Here is a 21,733-nt window from a genome sequence, read left to right as displayed (position 1 = left end):
CCCCGCCACAGGGAGACACGGCCGCCTCCTGCAGAGGATACTGGGCTGATGAGTGGGGCTGCTCGGTTCGAGAGCGACAGAGCTCTCCCCTAGGAACACCCAACAAACCACTGTGTCATTACAGAAAGCCTGCCCTACCTTTTCCTCCTCTCAAAAATCTGGTGGCACACAGTCACTCTGTAATTTAAAGGGCTCTGTCGGCCAGGCACTCTAGTTATCTAAGTTTGTCATTTGACGTATCAGAAATACTGCTTGGTTCAGTATTGCTTTTTCGACTGCATCTCAGTATGGATTCAAGTATCCATGATGAGAACTCGATTATTTAAAGTTAAACTATTTATATCACACAGCGACGCTTAAAACGGCTCACCACTACGATTAAAACTCTTATTTTTAAACACAGTGTTGCTTCTAACACGTTGACAGAAAAATGGAGCCTCTTTCTCATTTTTTTTATAAAACCAAGCGGAATGTTTGCTGGTGGTCACTTTGTTGTACCTGCTCCTCCTGAGTCTGTTCAGTTTACACATAGCCCTGTTCAGCTGGTGACACTCAGCTTCAAACTGTTTCTGATCTTGGCTTTTTTTATTTTGCTAAAACAGAGATCAGAACTATTAAAGGACCTGACATGACAGATAGTTTAGTAAGTGGTTGTTGTACTCTGAGGAAATCAGCATGCAATTACTGATTGCAAAACAAAACTAAACTGCAGATAAACTAGTTTTGCATTTGGTAAATGATTTCTAAAGCTTTGCAAGCAAATCAAAATCGAATCTACTCAGCTGACTTCTTTTTTTACAGGTTGCAGTCTTAATTCAGGTGTTTACTTTTGACATGTTGACCTTTTGGTGGCTTGACAGACTACCACTTTTCTCATGGAAAATTAGTCAAGCTGATCAGTACATTCAATGATGTCTTGCTTTCTATCAGGATAAAGTCACTGTTTCGTGTAACAACTGACTTGTAGCAGGAGTGAGGTCAGCATCAGAAAGATGAACAGTCTGGATTAATCTACTAAGTAACAGTTACAGTACAGTGTTCTGTGAGTTTTAGAAACTATAACTGCAAGTATTGTCAGAGTAGGGACAAGGAGCCAATTTTTACGCATTACAATGTGCTTTAGGTGTTGATCTCATGATCTGCCTCCTACTGAAGGTCCTTGCTTCAGCTTGTCCTAGCAAAACCTTAGGGTTTCAGCAGATCAAATAAATAGTGGAAGGGTTGTTTATAGAGATCAGATTTACAGTCCAGTTAAGTGTGCAGTAGCAGTGTGAATTAATTGCTTTACTGGTAAATTTAGAGGGGTGGCCACTTAGGCTGCTACTGCTGAGAGAAGACAGACCTTTGATATGGGAGACTTCAGATCACACATGAATGCAATATAGAGGAGGTAATGACAAAAGTAAAAGCTTTAGTTGTAATCAACTTCATGATGTTTTTTGACAGCTTTTAGACTGTAGGCTAGGTCTTCACAGAATTTTTGTTTGAATTGAGGTTTAGGTTTTAAAGAGCATCAAATGACATTTTGGATGCAGTTGGTCCAGAACCACATCTGACTGTGAGTCAGATGTGAAGAAGTAGGGCAGTTGAACAGAGATAATGGGAGGAAAATCAAGAGTTTAACAGATTTCATAGTGAAACGTATGAACATGAGGTAAACTTCTTAAGTAATTTTAACTGTTACTCTGAAATTAGTTTGTTTACAGACTCCATGAGTTAAAGGTTTTAGTGGGCGTGCCTTCATGCATAAGCAGATAGCGTGTTGATTTAGTTTGGAAATTGCTAGTTTCTGCATTTTGCAGATAAAACCAGGCTTATTCTGCCCAGACTTGAAAGCTGATTGAACATAATTCAGCTGCAAACCAGAAGCCTTGCACTCTGTGGAGGCAGAATCAGGCCTTATTTCTGTCAGCCCAGTGCCCTGGTAATGTACTTACAGACATCCGTTTCAGTGTTAGCTCATCCCTGGGCTATCTCTGCTTGCCCAACACAGACGGATTTCCTGGATGCTAAAATAATGTGGTAGGACTGCTGTAACTCGTAGGACATTAACTGCCTGCAATTCAATTCTGGAATCAAAGCCCATGAAAATTGTGAGTTATTTACTCTTTGCTCAGATTTAATGCTGCTAGTGCTTTGGAGTGTTCTGGCTCACTTGTTTTCTCTACTGGGAAATTAAAAATGTACAACCTTAGAGTGAGAATGTAGAAACAGATACAATGTCTGTTTAACCGACCAACCCTGTCTGCATTATCAGTTGTAAACGATAAATTAACTGAGATATCAGTTAGTTTTACAGATGAGAAGCCGGTAAGTTTGTGGTTGTTAGGGAAACTGAAGGCAATGGTACACCTGAGCTTTAGGGAGGTGCTTGTCACCAAGACAAAGAGACTAAATGTTGCCTTCCCATCAAGTTTGCCAATATCCTGTAGTTTGATCAAAACTTCTAGATGGTATAAAAAATTTTATATATTTTCAGAATACAAGAATGCTTTGTTTTCTGCACTTTGATTGTGCAGGAGATAGAGATTTCTTTTCGAGAGCTCAGTAGAATCTCACTGACAGAATGTCACTTTGAAGTCTGAGCACTATCTACAATAGAAAGGAGTGGGAAATAAAACTTCTGGAAGTAGTTGTGATAATGTCAGATTTGCCTTCTTGTAATCTCACTTTGCATTATGTACTTCCAGAACTACAGATATGACTTTCAGTGCAGAATGGTAGAAAAACTGGTTTGCTTCAGCTGCAGGAAGAACCTTAAACAAATGTCTTAGTCGAGTTTTTTGGTTTTTTTTTCCTTACTGACATTTTGCTGCTGTTGTCATTGTAGTGGCTTGTCACTGATACCCAGAATTAGTTTTCCTTTGTTTTAGTAAATATTACATAAATCTTAGTATAATGAGAATTCATTTGCATCTTTTAAGTTTTCCTCTTAAACTAATTGTCTTAACTCCCTATGTAGAGCCTGTTCAGTCAAAGGTCTTATTTAAGGTCTTATTTGTTTAACCTGTCTCACAGCAGAAGTGTAAATAAAACCAACTGCCAAGCTCTCACGCTAGTTTTTTATTTTATTTTCCAGTACCTTTCTTGTTTAGTTTCACGTGTGTATTTTGAGATTGCCCATATTGTCCCATAGTTTTCATGAAGTATCTGTTGTTACTCAAAGCACTGGTCTTTTGTGCTTTTGTAAATATTAAACAAATCAAAACTACTGCTTTTCTTTAAAGTGAGAAGATAGTGATTAAATTTTAATTTCTTGTATGAAGCACCTACTGTTTAATACTGAAGCTTTGGTTCTATGCTTTGACATAGACACTGACTGTATTTATTCAGGTATGATGCCAGTGTACTGATGCATGGAAGCCTTCAAGTGATACATAAGTAATCTGTGTTGGATTAAGGTGTTTAAAATGCAAACCTTACCTTTATGGAATTAATAGGGAAGTGCAATCAATACTAGTAGTTTTAAAATCAAGTTTTACCATCAATAGGGGAGTATGCTAATTTTTTGTTTTTAACGTGTGACCATGACAGTTGGGCTTTGTGAATGTGCTGTAGGGGCTTATGCAGATTCTATAATCACGTTTGACTGCTCTCTACTAGGCAGAAGCTGAAGAAGATTGTCACACTGATTTGGTGAGAACCGATGACAATGACAGATCTGGTGAAGCAAATCTTCAGGTATGTCTCTCATGCTAATGTTTTTTACATAGTACTGCTGTTACTTCATCACTTATCCTCATTTATACCACAAATGTGTTGATCTGAAAAATGCTTAATCTGTCTGTCCCTCCAAAAGTGAGATAGGTAAATTTTGCATTGTGTTCCAAGCGTCAAGTTCAGTCTTCAGTTATCCGTGTGGATGAAAAGAAAGTTTGTGACAGATTGGGAATTTGTTTGAAGAACTATAGAAATTGGACAGCAGTTTGTGTATGGATGAAATTCCAGTTTGTCACTCTCTCCTGGCCCAGAAAGCTGATAAAAGCAGTCTAATAGAAAAGTGCATTCTCTTACTATACTAGATTTCTGTGTAGTTGCTCTGCAGAAGTCGTGATGATTGTAGGAGATATATAAATGTAACTTAAAAGATGCTAAAAAAAGTGCACGACAAGAATTATAACTTGTCTTTTTTTTCTCAAAGTATAGTCCTTTTTAAAAGAGAAAGGAGTAAGGTCTTATTTGTATGCAGTATAAATGACCGCCTTAATTATTAAGCTTAGTATGCTTGTATACAGAAAATTGGGTTTTCTACATTTTAGTTTCAAGAGCTAGTTGATTTCTTGCTTAAGATAATTCTGCACAAACAAGAACAAACACCGTGTCTAGAAAGAACACTTTTCTATAGAATCTAAGGTCGTAACAATAGTACTAACAACCACTTCTTGAAATACCATCGCTTTTCTTCTGAGGTGAACAGTCCAGAAAAGAGCACTTGTGTTATTGAATGAGACTGAACAAGTACTTGTGCACTTGTTTTAATTTACTGTGAAACAATTGCTAACTCTCTTTGTCAGAATTCACTGAAGCCATCTAAGACTTGGAAATGTAAAGCATAATTTTGAAATTCTTTTTGTGTTTGTGCTTTGTAATTCCTCTTCAGAATATATACTGTCTGAATATGTGATACTAAGTCATAGTTAATCGTGTTTTTTAGGCAGAGCTCCAGATGTTCAGAGCTCAGTGGATGTTTGAGCTTGCCCCAGGTGTGAGTTCTAGTGGGTTGGAACCTCTGCCATGCAGAGCATCTTCAAGAGGACCTGGAGTAAAGTCTGTAGATGCCAGAGGGAAACAGGAGATAGCAAAAGAGGAAAAGGTACAGAAAAATAGATGTATAATTCTGAGATTTTATTTGTGTGTAACTGTTGCAGTGTAGCTATCCTAAAAGCTAATGCTGCATTAAACCTAGTGGAAAAACAGAGGTCGTTACCCTGTTGTCTCCATACAAATGTCTTCCATAATCCTACACTGTTTTTTCTTGTTTTTATATTTGGCTTTGTGTCACCTTAACAGTCTACTTTCTGAAAGACTGCAGGTAAGGGATGAGCAGCCGGAATGTGGATAGTTTGTTGATTGTGAATTTCAGTTATGGCTTATAGCACGTGAATATGTCTTCTTATGGAATTATTTTATTATCTCCTTCATAGGGTACAGGAGGTAAGATCAAAAATAATTCTAAGTCAAGGGACATTGCACTTGTATTTATAAGGAATTTAAGAAATGTTCTGTGTAATTTATTGTGCAGGCAAAAGAACTTTTCCTGAAGGCAGTGGAAGAAGAACGAAATGGGGCTCTTTACGAAGGTAACACAGAAGTTTACAATGAACACCTTTGTTACAGACAATCTAACACCCTCTGATTTATGTGCAAGTCTGCATGATGCCAGTGAATTTAAACTACAGGCTAATAGCAATATGAGAGCTCAGTTATTCAGATAAACAAACAAACATGCTTTAAAAGGAACCATCATATCACAGTTCTAAAGTTGAGGTGAAGCTAAAGTGAAATCAAGGAAAGAATTTCTAGCTTTCAGACAAAACAACAGTATCTTGAAATCTTGCAATTTAATGAAGCCCTGGATTGCTTCTTCATATAGAGTGTTTCTTTATGTGACTTCTGTAAGGTAAAATTAGCATAATAATTAAAGCAAATATACTGTACTATAAGTTCACAGCTTTTGTATTCCACTGTGAACAGAACTACTTAATCCATGGAATTCTTTGTTTTTTGGTTGTGGGGTTATTTATGGGGTTTTTTTGAGGAGGATATGATCGGTTTTTGGTTTGGTTGGTTGGTTCGTTTTATTTTGTGGGGTTTTTTTTGTTTGAGTTTTTTTGATGACTACAACATGTTAAGATAGCTCCTTTAAGAATTCCTAAAGTGAGTGTTTAAATCTGGTAGTCTTATGAGGCTTGCCATAATATTTAAGGTGCTTAGCTTGCTTGCCCTCTTGCTATCAGCACCAGTAAAAATGGAAACTCAAATTTTTCTTTTTCGTATTTAGTTTTCAGAATATATAGAATAAGAAGCTTACCCAACTGCCAAGGCCTGTAGGTCAGTAGCGGAGATACCAGTTTTCTATTTCTTTCCTGTGAAAAAGAAAAACAGAACTTAACTTGCCATCCTGCTCATCCACTGCAGGTTTTGGCCACTGTGTTTAAAGTGCAGGTGCAAAAAAAGTTAAGATATGCAAGTCTGAGAGTACTCTGGAAGCTCCTGAACTCAGCCACCTGCTGAATACAAAATTTCCTCTCCACCATGGGAGATTTCCTCCTCTTGCAAGGGGATTCTGATTGTTGTTTTATATCTCAAATAAACAGAGAGAAATATGAGTCCTCTGTAGGTAATAACATGAGTTGTCTCAGTTTCTAATTTATTACATGTTTTTACAGGGAAAAATTACATTCGGCAAATGTATGTTGAGTGTGGGATTAAATGCACAGTAAAAAAGTACGTCAGAACTAGAAATCTGGCATGTAATCTACCATTTAGGAAATCATGTAGTAGATTGTGAAGGTTCTTTCTGAGTGAATTAAAAAAACAGTGAGGAAAGCAGTCTATTTAAACATTGTGTATATAAAATAAAAGCTATAGCTTCATCAGCTTGAGTGCACTCCTTGTATGTTAAACACAGTGGAAGAGAAGTATCAGAGTGGCATTCACAAAGGTGTTCCAGGCATCTGGATTGCATGAGTATGAATCCATCTTTCTCAATTGAATTAGATTTGAGATTTAAAGAAGCTAAACTGAACTGTTTCTACACATATGTCTACATGAGACCTTAGAGACATGGTCCTATGCCAGACACAGATATATTACCGAGCACATGTTGGGACATCTGTTTTCAGACCAGACTTTTATTTGCTGACCTGGCCCAGGTCACCAGAATCCTAGTTGCATTTCAGCCCACTTCTGAAATCTGCTGATAACTGACATTTGTGAGACAGTTATGTGCAGCAGCTTATTCTTGCTTAAGTACAGCCCAGGTCTTGTCTGCAAGATTAAATGCTAAAGTTGAGACTGATCTCTCTTTAGCTGGCTGCTGGTATTCCTCATCCTCAGCAGCCAAAGGATACTACTTGTCAGTCACTGGTCCTGACATGAACTCAGAGAAATAGGAACACTTACTAGCCCCAACCTCAGGTTTCTTAGGCTCCTTAGACAAATTTTGAGCTTCACACTCGCTGATATTTTATTTGAGTTTTGGTTTTTAAGAGTCAAAACTGTGGCAGAATTGCCCTCTGATCTTGGTATCACAATGTGGGAATACAAAGAGACATATAAATACATGATCTTAATACTGGTATTAAAACAGATTGAATGTGTTTGCAGCAAATTCATTCTAATTAAGAAGGATTCACAGAGTTGACTCAGAAGAAAGACATACTGCAGCTTAAATAAGTTTGTTGCCACAGGGTGATTTTCCTGAACCTCTTTCTCTACTCAGTTTTGTAGGATCTTTGGAATGTTAAAGGCAGAATCACTTTCTCTGTGTGCAAGAGTAGTGTGCAAAACCCAATCTGTCAGTTTTTCCTTCACACCCCATAGTCATGTGGCAAGGCTGCTTTCCTCACCCTCAGCATTTTCAGTGGCTTGCTTCTGTGCCTTCTTTAGTTCCAAGGGGTTTGCCATAGGGAAGTTGACTTGTTTTGCATTAGTTGCTGAAGTTTTAAAATTACAACAATATTTTATTGATCTTTCTCATGTATGTAATGCTGTATATGTCTGAATGCCTGTACTATACTGGGAACATCATGTACCTGCATAATTTTTCTCTTTCATGTTCCTCATGGTTACTTACAAATATACTGCCTAAAATCTTTATGGTATGTTGAGAAAGCTTTGTCAGTGCTGGGCAACAAACAACATCAGGACTTTGTAACATTTTAATGTAAAATTTTGTACTCCATAGTTGAATTTGTAGTAAAATAAATTTGTAAAAGCTGAAGCACACCTGAGATAGCTGTCATTTTTAGTTTTGAAAATAGGTGCTTAATGTTTCTCTCTTCTGTATTTAATTTAAACCTAAACAGTTTAGACTAAGATTTCTCAGACAAAGGCATTTTCCACCTTTTTAGTGCTTTTAGCTGAAGCCATCTCTCTGAAAACAATCTTCTGATAAGCTAATATGGGCATCAGATATGTTTAAACATCAAACCTTTATTTCCAGCCATCAAGTTTTATCGTCTAGCCATGCAGCTTGTACCTGATATAGAGTTTAAGATCACCTATACACGGTCCCCAGATGGTGATGGAGTTGGAAAGAGGTGGTAAGTATCAAAATTTACTAATCAGGTGCATAGGAGTATTGAAACATGATATTTTGTTTCTGAAGCATATCAGTAATCTACTCTGATATGCAGTTTTAAGCCTCTTAATATCTGGAAAACTTACCTCCTGTCAGATGAATGGACTGCTTCACAGAAAGTTAGCAGATGCATTAGTCCAAGGAAGACTTTTCTACATTGTCCTTCAAAGACAGTAACGGGCTTGTTTGGAGCTAGTTAATTTCAGGTGAAAGGATTACAAATAGTTATTTTGTTACTTAAAAAAGGAAAAAAAATCAATCACTTTATTTTGATTTTTGATTTTCAGATTTAGGATCATCTACAGATTTGTAGATGGCAAAAAGATTAATCAGTGAAAGCTTCGTACTATGGAGTAAGCACCTTAATAAAGCAAGGGAATTATTCACTGTTCTTGTGCTGACTAACTAAATGAGAGCGTTTTCAATAAGTAAAGCAATACATTTAGAAGTGCAGAGACAATAATCTGGGTAGTCTAGTCTTTCACCATTACAGGAATCAGAATACCCCTAGCCCCAATACACTGGATGTATAGTGTCTTAAAGTTGGCCTAAATTGAGTCCAAGACTTGTGTTTTGCAGGCAGAATTCAGGTTAGCACCAAAACCCCTGTTACAGCTCACATAACCTAGTGAAGACAAGCTTATGGAACAGAGCTTCCCAATTCATTGCTCTCTCAGCAGCCATGGATGCTGCTGATAGCTACAAGAAATCAAGAGTTTTAAAATGGAGAATAAAAAAGGAAAATACAACCATATCCCTGTGATATTACTAGTTCAGTCTTGTTGCCCCAGGACAATACAGCTCCAGTGCAGCAGTTGACTCAATACAAAAGAGTGGAAGATGAGCCAAGTGCTTTATTTACATCTCTTACTTTAGTTTCTGAATGGGCTGCTGGCATGAAATCCTTGCTGTGCATTTGTGTGCTAGGCAAACTACTGGATGATACACTACAGTAATGTAAAAATCTTAGTTTTCTTAGGATTATTTTCTTACTTCAGAAAATGCTCTATTCTCTGCTCTGTTAAGACTCTCTCACACCAAAGTGGGAAGGAGTGTTGATCTGCTGGAGGGTAGGAGGGATCTACAGAGGGAGCTGGATCTACAGAGGGAGCTGGACAGTCTGGATCAGTGGGCTGAGGCCAGTTGTATGAGGTTCAACAAGGTGAAGTGCTGGGTCCTGCACTTGGATCATAACAACCCTGGGCAGCACTCCAGGCTGGGACCAGGGTGGCTGGAAAGCTGCCTGATGGAAGAGGACCTGGGGGTGCTGATGGACAGCCATCTGAACGCAAGCCAGCAGTGTGTCCAGGTGGCCAGGAAGGCCAATGGCATCCTGGCCTGTATCAAAAATAGTGTGACCAGCAGGACCAGGGCAGTGATCATCCCTCTGTACTTTGCACTGGTGAGGCCACACCTTGAGTACTTTGTCGAGTTCTGGGCCCCTCACTACAAGAAAGACATTGAGGTGTTGGAGCGTGTCCAGAGAAGGGCAGTGAGACTGGTGAAGGGTCTGGAGCACAAGTCTTGTGAGGTGTGGCTGAGGGAGTTGGAGAAAAGGAGGCTCAAGGGAGACCTTATTGCTCTTTACCTGAAAGGAGGTTGTAGCAAGGTGGGGGTTGGTCTCTTCTCCCAAATAATAAGCAATAGGACAGGAAGAAATGGCTTCAGGGTGTACCAGGGGAGGTTTAGATTGGATGTTAGGGAAATTCTGTGTCTTCACAGAAAGGGTTGTCAAACACTGGAACAGGCTGCTCAGGGAACTGAGTCACCGTCCCTGAAGGTATTTAAAAGATGTGTAGATGTGACACTTAGGGCTATAGTTTAATGCTGGACTTGGTAGTGCAGGCTTAATGATTGGACTCAGTGATCTTAGAGGTCCTTTCCAACCTAAATGATGCTATGAATTTTTATTCAGTTTTTTAAATGTTGCTGAATTGTTCCCAGTACTATGTGACAGTGAGGGAAAACCAACCAGTACTCTCAATTGTTGTTTAAAAGCAGTATTTGTAGAGAAGATGTGTTTTTTGAAGAGATTCTAGTTGTGGTGGTTTGGCTTTCTGAAGGACTGTTGTAGATGTTTCTTATGAACCTGATGAGAAAAAATGTTACACAATTACATTTGAAAAAACAATCTACAGTGCAGCTTGTACGTACTGGGACTGACCATCATATTCATCAAAATAAAGGAAGGTATGTTCAGTGCAACATCTTGCTGTAGCCTTAGTTATGACAGGCCCAAACATAATTGTGTTCTCTGTGATACTTTAAAACGCATTGGTAGGTCTGCTAGTTCCTTGCTTATATTCTCAGCTGATTGTATGAAGCTTGTTTAAAGTAGAATTGAATAGTATTTAAAAGTGACTGGAAGATCTCTTAACTAGCATGTGTACCAAGTCAGGGGAAAGTAAGTATTTTGTGATGAGGTCAAGGAGTTTGTGTAGTTTGTGGTTATTTGGTGCAAGCAAGCACACAGCTATTAAAGGATATTGTGACATACAACTTAAATTTAGATTTTTTTTTTAATGTGGTGATGGTCTTTTATCACTTAGTAGTCCTTCAGGTTTACTGATGAGTAGCAAGCTTATTGTTTCTGTTCTGCTATCTCATTCTGGCTCCTGTAATTTATGATGTCTGCCTGTTTACAGAATAGGTAAAAATGTAGTTTTCCTTCATTATTGTTCAATAAACCCACTGAAGATCACTCTTCAGTGAATAATGCAAGAGTAAAAAATGATCCTGAATTGTTTTCAATATCTGACATTGTGACAAGGATTACAAAATAGAGCTTTTCATTAATGACACTTTATCTCCTGCATATACCATATCTTAGACAAAGTGAAAATGACATTTGTCTTTTCATGGGGTCAAGAAATTCTTCAGTGACACCAACAAAAAAAGTGAACTGTGAACTCTCAAATCCAGAAAGAAACTGGGATGGGAATTAAATGAAAAAAAACCAGTTGTTATTGTCAGAGGGATTCCAGCAAAGTATAAATTAATTTGATAATATTGCAGTAGTCGTTTTATCGTGTGATGAAATGAGATGAGATTGCTTTAAAAACATACAGGAAACAACTCTATTGAATGAGGGTAAGGCAATGGATTGATGCCAAGATGAGGACATCTGTTGGTGTGTTTTGTCCAACATCACAGTATTGGCATTCCCCCTTTTCTAGTATTGAGGATAACAAAGAGGATGACAAAATGGCTGATCTTCTGTCGGATTTCCAGCAGCAGTTAACTCTTCAGGAATCTTCAGTCAAACTTTGTCAACCTGAGGTTGATGTCAGCCAGACCCATATCTCAGGTATGATTTAAAATACACTGTAAGAGTTCAGAGGCAGAATTTATAGAGATGTTTCACTCTAGTAAAACATATGTCTTCTTCATTCAAAAGTCACCTTTAAAGAAATTCACACAGTATCTCTTTCTTAATTTTATAGTTAGATATAAAGGAAGAAAAGATCATCAACTAGCTAAACAGATCTTATTATCATTTTTCCATGTAGTACTACCACTGAGTAGAAGGTTCAGGATCAGAGTCATACTGTAATGTAGCAACTTGTAGGAACAGTCTTGCTGAAGTAAGCAAATTCCAGTTTTCTTTCCATTTTTTTTGGTTTGGTTTGCAAATATTTATTACAATTTTTAAGTAAGAGACAATTGTTCTGTGAAGAATATACATCTTTGCATTTCCTGTTTTTATCTGATTCTGTAGGTTTTTGCAACAAATATGTTTTCAAGTTCAGCAAGACTCTATAAAAAAACTAGAAAGTCTTTTGAAGGTTAATGATTTTCAGTGCTCCAGTTCTAGGACAGTTATCCTGAGATTTCCTTATGAGATCTAAATTGTAGAGAGTGTATATAAGCTATGAACTCTCTTAAAAACAGATGCCTCTAAAGCATGTGTATTTTGCATCCTGAATTGTCAGTTGCTCTTGGAAATCTTGGTCTAATCTCCTCTGTTCTGGTTAAGGAAAGAAAATAAAGTAAAATGAAGCAAGGTGTTCATGGAGGTCACAGTAGTACAATAGTCACAGACCTCAGCAGCCCAAGGAAAAATTTGGCAATACAAAGCAATGTATTTGGCTGGATTGATATCCTGTGTTCCATATTTTTCTTGACAGGACAGGATCAGACCTCTGCTATGTAACTGACGTGCTGAATATATTTACTTCCCCTCCACGGACAATTTTTTATAGCTGTTTTTTTTTCTTTCTACAAGCAAAACTTAGGACCAAGGTCGCATTCTTCACCAGAAATACTATAATATTTTTCCCTTAGGATATGCTCACTATCTGATGCAAAGTGTCTTAACAACCTCTAGTTTGCTAGAAACTTAGAAACATGGATGCTAAGACAGATAATCAAAGGTGTGGATATTTGTAGTCCATACCAATGTTTTATCTAATCATCTTACCATAATGCAGTTTCAGTTCTTGATTTTTGTTCCTTTGTTATGTGACTTCTTTCTAATGTAAAGTGACTAAAGATGTTTTTTTTTTTGTTCTGTGGCATCAGGCTACAATGTGAAAAATTAGGATATTTTTATGGAAAGTAAAAGCCAAACCTGGAATTACAGATAACTTATTGATGTACAGGTTGCCATCTAACAAGGATTCCTTTTCTCTTTGCAGCCTTGCCTATGGAAGTACTTATGTACATTTTCCGATGGGTGGTTTCAAGTGACCTGGATCTAAGATCATTGGAGCAATTATCTCTTGTTTGTCGTGGATTTTACATTTGTGCCAGGTATTGCAGATAATGTATCTAGAGTGAAGCTTCTCCTTGCACCAAGTATGTCCTGCTTTTCCTTCCCGTGGAACATTTTCATGTTATACTCCTCACAGTGCTAATCAGCTTTTGAATACACCACTAAATAGTATGTTAGATAGATGACTTCACTGTAAATAAAAAATGCAGCAGAAAGTCTTACTTGCTCTACCTTGTTTGTACGTTAGAGTTGCAGGTCTCCAGAGTATGGTCTGTTGTGTTGTCATCCTCATATGGCCACACAGGGAAGTGCCAGGCTGCTGCATATTGTGGTTCTGCACTTGGCTGAAAATGGCATTGTGTTCTTGAATTTCACTGGAAAGAGGAAATGGCTTTCAAATACTCCAGGATTAAGTAAATTAGTCAATGATTTTAAATTATGAGCTATTCTTGTTGAAGAAAGTTTCTTTCAGTTGCATCCAAACTAAATTATAGAGTGTGTTACTTTGATATATGAAAGCTAAACAAGATTTATAGGGAAGTTATGGGGTTTGTATTTTTCTCATTTTCACTAGAGATCCTGAAATCTGGCATCAAGTCTGTTTGAAAATATGGGGCAGGAGCTGCAATAAACTTGTTCCATATGCCTCCTGGAGGGAAATGTTTTTGGAGAGACCTCGTGTTCGATTTGATGGTAAGCTGTACTTTTGGAAATAGTTGTAACTGTGTATGTAACTGTGACAGAAGCAATTAGGTGGGTTTTGATGCCTAAAGGAGCTGAGGAAAAAATCTCCAGAGCAATTTAATTGGAGATGAGATAAGAAAAGGGTTTAATTTGGTTAAAAGACGCGCGCCCCCTCTGTCTCAGATGTTACAATTTTATAAGACTCTCCATCCAATCATTGATTTTATCCACCCCCTTGCCTTTGCCCTGATCCACCCTTTGGGAATTGGGGCTGGGGTCTTTTTGAGACCACCTCTTCATCAATCTTCATCTTCTTCAGAGCACAAAGGGCACACGTTCACCCAGTTTTTGACTGTACTTTTGTGATTTAGGCCAAAGTACAAGTGTTCTCTAAACAGAATAGGCCTACCTTGATAAGAGACTAAACATTTCTCATGGAATTCAGGGGATATTGATATGGGGAATTGGGGTAAAAGGGTTGGAGAATGTGTGTGTATTTTCCATGCTAAGGGTAAGGGAATAAATGCTGCTGCTTCTAAATCTACTTCTATATAACTACTTGTAAAACTTATAAAAATTAGAAAAATCAAAAACCAGATGGACCTTAAGGCATCAGTTTGATGCTTATGACGTCGTTAGACCTAAGTTGAATTTATTTATATATTTGAATTTGTAGAATATCTGCAAAGAGAAAGGAAAGGTGTGATGGATGATAACAAGAACTTTCATGTATTTAAGTAACGAAAGTATACTCAAAAATTTTAGATTATTGGTATTTTATCTTAAATATTCTATGTTCTTAATTTTTGTTCATATACTTATATCTTCCTTTTCTCTAGGTGTCTATGTCAGCAAGACAAAATACATACGTCAAGGAGAACAATCTCTTGATGGTTTCTATAGAGCATGGCACCAAGTGGAATATTACAGGTAGAGCTGTTGTACAATGAGTGAGTGAAATGTTTCTCTCTTAAGTTCTTTATATCCAGGCCTTGATATCACAGACACTAATAATTCTGTAAAACTGAATGGAACTGCTACAGTGTGTAAAGCTGTGTGTATTTTTTGACAATAGGTTTTAAGAAATAGGATTTAGTATTAGAATAGAAATTACAGAAGTAGAAATGAGCTTAGAAACACATTTCATCCTCAGTTATCCCATGTCGTGGATAAAGCTTAAACAGTAACAACAGTAGTACTCTGCTATAGATTTCTTTCCCCAAACCACTTCTGCTTTACATTTCTGATGTAATACATGACACAGTTCAAGCATGAAACTGTTCATAGAAATCATTGAATCTCATAGCAGTTGCTACAGTCTCACAAACATCAGCACAGTATCTGAGTAGTGTAAAAATTGATCAGATCACAGAACCTGAAAAAGTCCATATGACATTGTCCATTCTGTACTGATACCGTAACTAGGATTGTGTTGCATTGGTCTCAGCTGATGCTAGGAATGGAGAAACTTAATTGAGGTTAGTTTTGGAGAAACTTAATTGAGGTTAGTTTTGATGCTAGGATAGCTGCCTTGCTTTGATGAAGGTGAAGAAACTTCTGACCTTCTCCTCTCTTTCACAGCTCTTCATAACTTGATCTTTTAATCTTCAAAACTCTCTTTTGATTTCTGAGGTGGTGGATTCTCCGTCCCTGGAGGTTTTTAAGATGAGACTTGATGTGGCACTTAGTGCCATGGTCTAGTAACCGTGGTGGTAGTGGATCAAGGGTTGGACTTGATGATCTCAGAGGTCTTTTCCAACCTGGCTGATTCTGTGATTCTATGATCTCTTTTTCTGTTATATGTGAAGAAATGTGTTTTTGAGTGCTCTCACCAGTTAAGGTAACATCTAGTGAATTTAAAAGCAAACAAACAAACAAAACCAATAGCAAAATGATATGTTTTCTAGATTTGTATTGTGTAATTATATTTTTGCAGGTATTTGAGATTCTTTCCAGATGGTCAAGTTATGATGCTAACAACTCCTGAAGATCCTCAATCTATAGTTCCTCGCTTACGGACTAAAAACACAAGGTTATTGAGATAAAGTATTTGGCTGTACAATTTTTGTTTTGTTTTACCTAGCAATTTCTATTTACTTTTGTCTCAGATTCCATATTCTGACTTAGCAAAATGAGTAAAAATACGTCATTTATGTTGTGTTATAGAACTACAGGAGTCTTTCTGCTGTGCCTTTTGCAACCAGTCATGCCTATCTAGTATTGGCCTTTTTAGCCACCAACGCGCTTGCAACAAACGTGGGTAGAGCCCTTCCCAAATCTTCGTTCGCGAAGCCCAGTCATGATAGAACTACAAAAAATGTTGATCTTTGTGCAAAGCTATCTTTCTTTCTAGTGACCTGATATTGTCATTAGATTTCCTTTGTGGGTCATGTGATTTTAAATTTTTAAGGGAAGTAGATGGAAGCGTACATGCTATTAACTTGGTGGTTTTAGAATTCTTTTAAAGACACTGTATTGTTACTGACTGCTTTTTCACACTTCCTTGACCAAAGGGAAGTGAAGATTTTGATGGGATATGACTAAGTTATTGCTTCTTGATGTTTGCACATAAAAACGTAGAAAATCCTTTGCAACTTCAGAACAGATTTGAGCTGTTCACCAGAAATCTGAAAATACTTAGCAGTAGGCTAGATAGAACCAACTAACTTATCTTTACTGTACTGTTTAGGAAAATTAGAAGCAACTTCACAAAATGCTTTTATCATTTAGTATCATTGATGAGCCTGGCACTTTACCAAATGGAAATAAGAAATAGTTTCCTTAATTATGATATGCAGTCAGTCTTTATTTCATTGCTGATATTTGTATTATAAGTACTTCACTCTTTTGAGACACAGGATATTTTTATGTCCTTGACATTATTGTCCTTTTAACCTTCCAGAACAGATGCAATCTTGCTTGGTCATTATCGCCTTTCCCAGGAAACAGACAATCAAACCAAAGTATTTGCTGTAATAATGAAGAAAAAGGAAGAGGTAGGTAAAAAAATAGAGTAGAGGAGAAATAGGTGAACGAGGGGGCTTTTTAATAAGTTTTTTCTCAGACTGAATATTTTACAGGACCCAAAGATTTGCATTACACCAAAACATTAAATATTACTTTGATTTTTTTAAATTGTTTAAAAATAAAATGTAAATAAGCATGGTGATATCTCTCATATTTTTTCCCCCAAATCTGTAATCTTCTATTCAGGCAAATAGATACCACGTTCATATTTGAACAACGGTTCTTCCCCCTTAGGCTTAATTGCCATGTGTGGTGCTATTAGTTGTCAACATTGTTAACAGAAAGGAAGGATGAAGGAGGTCATTTTTTGAGATCAGGTTTGACTGTGTGCAGTCAGGTTCCACAGCATTAAATAAAACTAGATAAGCAGTACTTGTTAATTGAATTCTGAATGATTTGGTCAACTCATTTACATCACAAAATTTTCTAATTACTAAAGTGCCTGTCAAGAGAAATTTGTGAGGTGGTAGAAGTGTTACAATGAATTTGCACTTTCCGGGTGGCGTCTTCCATGCTTGCATTGCTTTCTGTGAAAAGTTCTTCCATCATTAACATCTACTTTATGTATTTTCAAGGAATACCAGTACTTAGTTTTAAGTGTGAGAGTTTAACAATCTGGCCTTGCAGTTACTTAGGCCTCAGGATAAAGAGTTGCACAGTGTTCCTTGTAGGTCATGAAACTTCTTATTTCTCTGTACAGAAACCAGTTGACTACCACAAATACAGGTATTTCCGCCGGGTTCCTGCACAAGAAACAGATCACAGTTTTCATGTAGGACTACAGTTGTGCTCCAGTGGGCGCCAGACGTTCAACAAACTTGTGTGGATACATCATTCTTGTCACATAACCTACAGGTGAGTAAATGGAGAACAAGAGCCAAGAAGGATACTTATGTGTAGAAATACATGTGATCTTAATTTGTTCAGTACTAAGTAGAGAAGATGTAAAGATGCTGAGACTCAAGCAACTTTAACAAAATGTCCTGAAACAGTAGCTGGTCCAGATTTAATATGTCATAATGAACTCTTACATTAAGAAATCTCAAGATTTTAGTAACCTGGTGTAATGATAATGGGAAGTTTCCTAATTAGTAGTACTGCAGTATTTTAACCTTTTAAAAGATTTATGCCCAGTTGATTTCAGAACTGCATCAGGGTTGAATGACTTAGTGTGTGTGCTACTGAAGCTCCACACTGAAGGGATGTGTTTTCCACTGTGGATATGCAATCTAGAGATGTCTGCACTCATCATGTGAGAACTGTAACGTTTGCAAACTATAGAATTCAGCAGTGCAGAGTATGGGCTTGTGACCAGCTGTTCTGATCACTAACCAGGCAAGAGCCATGACCACTGCTCTTGCACCTGATGCTCTGAACTGCCGGCAAGTTGGCTCTCCAGATGTTTGATGTTGGGTGGATTTAGGCCTTGTCTTCCAATGTTCTTAATCTCTATATTCAGTATTTTTGTAGGGACATAGCTCAGCTGTTGAGCTGTGAGAATATAAAATCTAGGAAATAAACTGCTGGTGGTTGGAAGTATAGGTAACTTCCTTAAACAGAAAAATTGTTTTTACAAAAACCAATATTGTCTTACCTAATCTATGAAGAAGTGGCAATATCGTAGAAATTCTTTTCAGCATGAAGTTTCTGTACTCTCAGGTTCTGCTCTATCAGTATGGTGGTACCCTTTTGAAACTAGAATAAAGATGAGTATAAAACAGAGCTAGGAGGATGTATGCTTGTCAGTGATGTTCAGAAATACTTGAGTTCCTTTTGTTTAAAGTTTTGTAAACATGCAAGTTTTACTGTCACTTTGTATTCAAATTCAGGGTTCTAAGTGAAACAAATGAAAGGGGATTTTTTTACTTCAATATTGATATGACTTGAGTGTCATCCTGCATTGTTTCAAGTGTTGGAGCTAATAATAAGAGTGGAAAGGGAAAGTGGTTTCTTTGATATGAAAGTAGAAGTGAATTCTATATAATGTGATTCAACCAACATTCAAATGCTTTCAGAACAAGGCAGTACAAAAGGCACTTCATTCCATCTCTAGTTTGGTGCACACACTGTACTGTGGAACACGATTGCGTTATTGAGGGACTTAAACAGCAACTAGTGTCTGATTTAACTTCTAAAATGCTCCTTGCAGATCGACTGGTGAGACAGCTGTTACTACTTTCGACATTGACAAAATGTACACCCCTTTGTTCTTTGCACGAGTGAAGAGTTTTACTGCATTTTCAGAAAAGCCGCTCTAAAGAACACCTTCTCCTCTCACAACTTCTGCATGAGTAAAAGGTTGTAGCTAATAATCACTTAAGTTATAAATGTGTATATATTTGGAACATTTTAAAATTCTGGGTAATTTTATGAAGGCAGTTTGTTCTATTTGATTATGAATGGCAGGGATTTTGTTTTCAGATCAAACTTAGGAGTATTAAACACCTTTTATTTGTGAGAAGAATTTGATAACAAAGTTCTGTTTTGTTGTGTTGGTTTGGGGTTTTTTTAAACAGATTTTATAAATCAGTCTGCTTAAAATGTGAGTCTTCATCTGTCTAGATATTTGATTTGTTCAAAAGGAATCATAGGAAAATCTCACTGTCCATGGGACAGTGTGTATGGTCTCTGGTGAAGGCTTGAAATGTGAAGGGGAGAAAGTTGTCATCTGTTAAACTACATGACTTAAAAGAACTTCAAATAAATGTTTTCTTTGAATTAAACTTCTTTTGTTTGCCTTTAAGATCTGGCATTTTGTCAACATCAACCTTAAAGAAAATCAGACAAGGGAAAGCAAGCACGAGGTATAAAATTTATCTGCAGAGGTACATCCCCACCAATGCAGTGGTGTCAGTTGGTTATGAATGTAATTTGGTCTTGGAAGTTCAGTGGAGCCTGCCTTCTCCGCGGGATGTGTGTGGAGGGGAGAGGGATATGGGCAGTGAGTTGTTCCCTTGTACTGTAGGATGGTTTTGCAGGTGTGCAGCCCTGCTCGGGAAGTGTCACAGTGCAAGGGTGAAATGCTGGTGCATTTGGTCAGGTTGAATGCACAGGTAAGCAGGGCTCACTTGGACGTGACTGTGATGTGTTATAACCCTTCATCTAACCTCGCTACAGATGCTGTAAACCCTTTGAGCATTTGTTGTAGTAAGATAAATTTTGAGGCTGCTGTAGATGTTCAAGTGCTGTGTACTGCTAATCATGAAGTGTACCTTGAGGTCTGGGGCAGGTGCTGTATGCTGCTTCTCCTGCATATATTGCTTGGGGGTGTAGTGCAGACATTGTAATACTGCTTATTATGTGTGTATCTTGGATTCTGGAAGAACTGAAGCTTTTTAGTGTACTTTTTTTAAGCCATTTTGCATAATTTACCTTTGATCATCTTGTTTCAAAATACTGACCTGGACTTGAGGACTAAAATGTGAAAGCTGTGGAAAGAACTATACTTGTTCTATAATTAATAAAGTGTATCTTTGCAAGGAGCTACGTGATTAAAAATACATCAATAAATCATGATTTTGAACATGCAATCCTACTGGCAATTTCTTATTTTCCCAAGAAATCATTATTTTTGTATGGTTAATGGTGATTAGTTAGGAGCTACCATGCATAAATTACATGCTAGGCAAGACTGATGGGTAGAATTAACTTCTTAATGACTTTTTATTACACTACTTACAGGTTATCTGAGGAAAGTAGAGTAGTTTGCAGGTACGTGAGTTCTGAATGAGGATGTGTATATCTGAAACTTCATGAGTTTTCTCTCTAGTGTTACAAGGCTCTGCCTACAACCCTATGTCCTTTGACCGCAGTTGCACTATTACTTCATACACAATATTTAATAAGAAGTGTATTGTGTTCTCATTGCTGAAAGGAAAAACAGCTGCTTAGAGTATCAGCTTCATGTTTTGAAATATTGCCAAGTTTGTAAACAGGGAAAGATGTTAATTACCTACACTTTTGTTGAGGGTGAAAGATACAGATTGGATTCTGCCTGCTGAGAAATGCCAACAGTTTTGCCATGAGAGTCAGAAGGTGGTACTGATTATTAGTTGAGGCACAGTTTTTTCCAGTAACCAAGTTGGATGTCATACAGGAGCCTTTGAATTCAGAGCTCTTTTCATACCACAACTTAGTTGCTTCTTCTGACCTTTTGTTTTTTCTTGCCTTGGGCATGTGTTTGAAATAGTGTGGGCGTAAAGGAAAAGCTAGCTAGTTACAAATTGAGATGTTGCTTCAACAGAAGTCTCAAGCAATGATTATTTTGAGATTATATGAAATACCGCTTCACCAAGAAAATTATGTGAGCCTTCTATCTGTGAGACTGAGCTATGATGAATATGCTTGTTCCTCTCCATTTAGAAAGTCAGGCTTTTTACCTTTTAAAATAGTTTATCAGCAGATACTACTACTGTTTGTTCGTGTCCAACTATTAACATACTACTCGTTTCAGCAAAGAATTGGTGACCAGTTGCTTTTCCTTCATTCTGTCTAGTGTTTTTCAGTAGTCTAAGGCTATAATAACTAGAGGCTCTACGTTCTTATAATTTATTTTTATTGTCCTATTTATTCTCATATAATGACTTAAGTTGGTATAACTAGTTTACTGCTGAGAAATTATTAGTAATTTGAATAAAGCAATGAAGTGTACACCTATGGAGTCCTTTTTCCCCAGGCTTTATTGAAGGGAGCTGCGACAAGTTCCTTTCTAAAAATGCAAGGAGAGCTACAAGAGGTAACAGAAACATGGTTCTCAGAGCTGTAGATATCTTCTATGTATTGGATTAAAGACAACAGAGTGCACAGGTTTGTGGACAGAAGATGCTCAGGTGATCAGATGTTATGGTGATTTGTCTCAGTCTAATTGGAGATTAGCACCAGTTAAACCTTTGTATGTAATGTGGGCTGTAGATGACTAACTGCAGAGCCCTGAGCAAAGGACCAGCAGGCAGACATTTTCCAGCTGCTAGTTCAGCTCCTGATTCACTCGATAACCCTGAGCC

The 21,733-nt window shown here is 37.4% G+C and overlaps 1 protein-coding gene across 1 annotated transcript; it reads left to right on the top strand.

Moving 5' to 3' along the window:
* Window positions 1-3,603: 3,603 nt before the first annotated feature.
* FBXO9 (F-box protein 9) lies at window positions 3,604-20,260 on the top strand. The gene is made up of 12 exons (XM_018078188.2): window positions 3,604-3,681; window positions 4,655-4,813; window positions 5,243-5,300; window positions 8,168-8,267; window positions 11,482-11,612; window positions 12,943-13,057; window positions 13,594-13,712; window positions 14,543-14,633; window positions 15,640-15,735; window positions 16,606-16,699; window positions 17,431-17,585; window positions 18,880-20,260. Exons 2-12 carry the CDS (start codon window positions 4,667-4,669, stop codon window positions 18,986-18,988), a joined length of 1,215 nt encoding a protein of 404 aa, XP_017933677.2. The 5' UTR covers window positions 3,604-3,681; window positions 4,655-4,666; the 3' UTR covers window positions 18,989-20,260.
* The last annotated feature ends 1,473 nt before the right edge of the window (window positions 20,261-21,733 follow it).

Source organism: Manacus vitellinus, unplaced genomic scaffold (genome assembly GCF_001715985.3).
Source record: "Manacus vitellinus isolate BGI_N305 unplaced genomic scaffold, ASM171598v3 scaffold_4_pilon, whole genome shotgun sequence".
Classification (NCBI taxonomy): Eukaryota; Metazoa; Chordata; class Aves; order Passeriformes; family Pipridae; genus Manacus; species Manacus vitellinus.
Note: the sequence above shows the minus strand (reverse complement) of the source record. Positions and strands in the feature narration are given on the sequence as shown.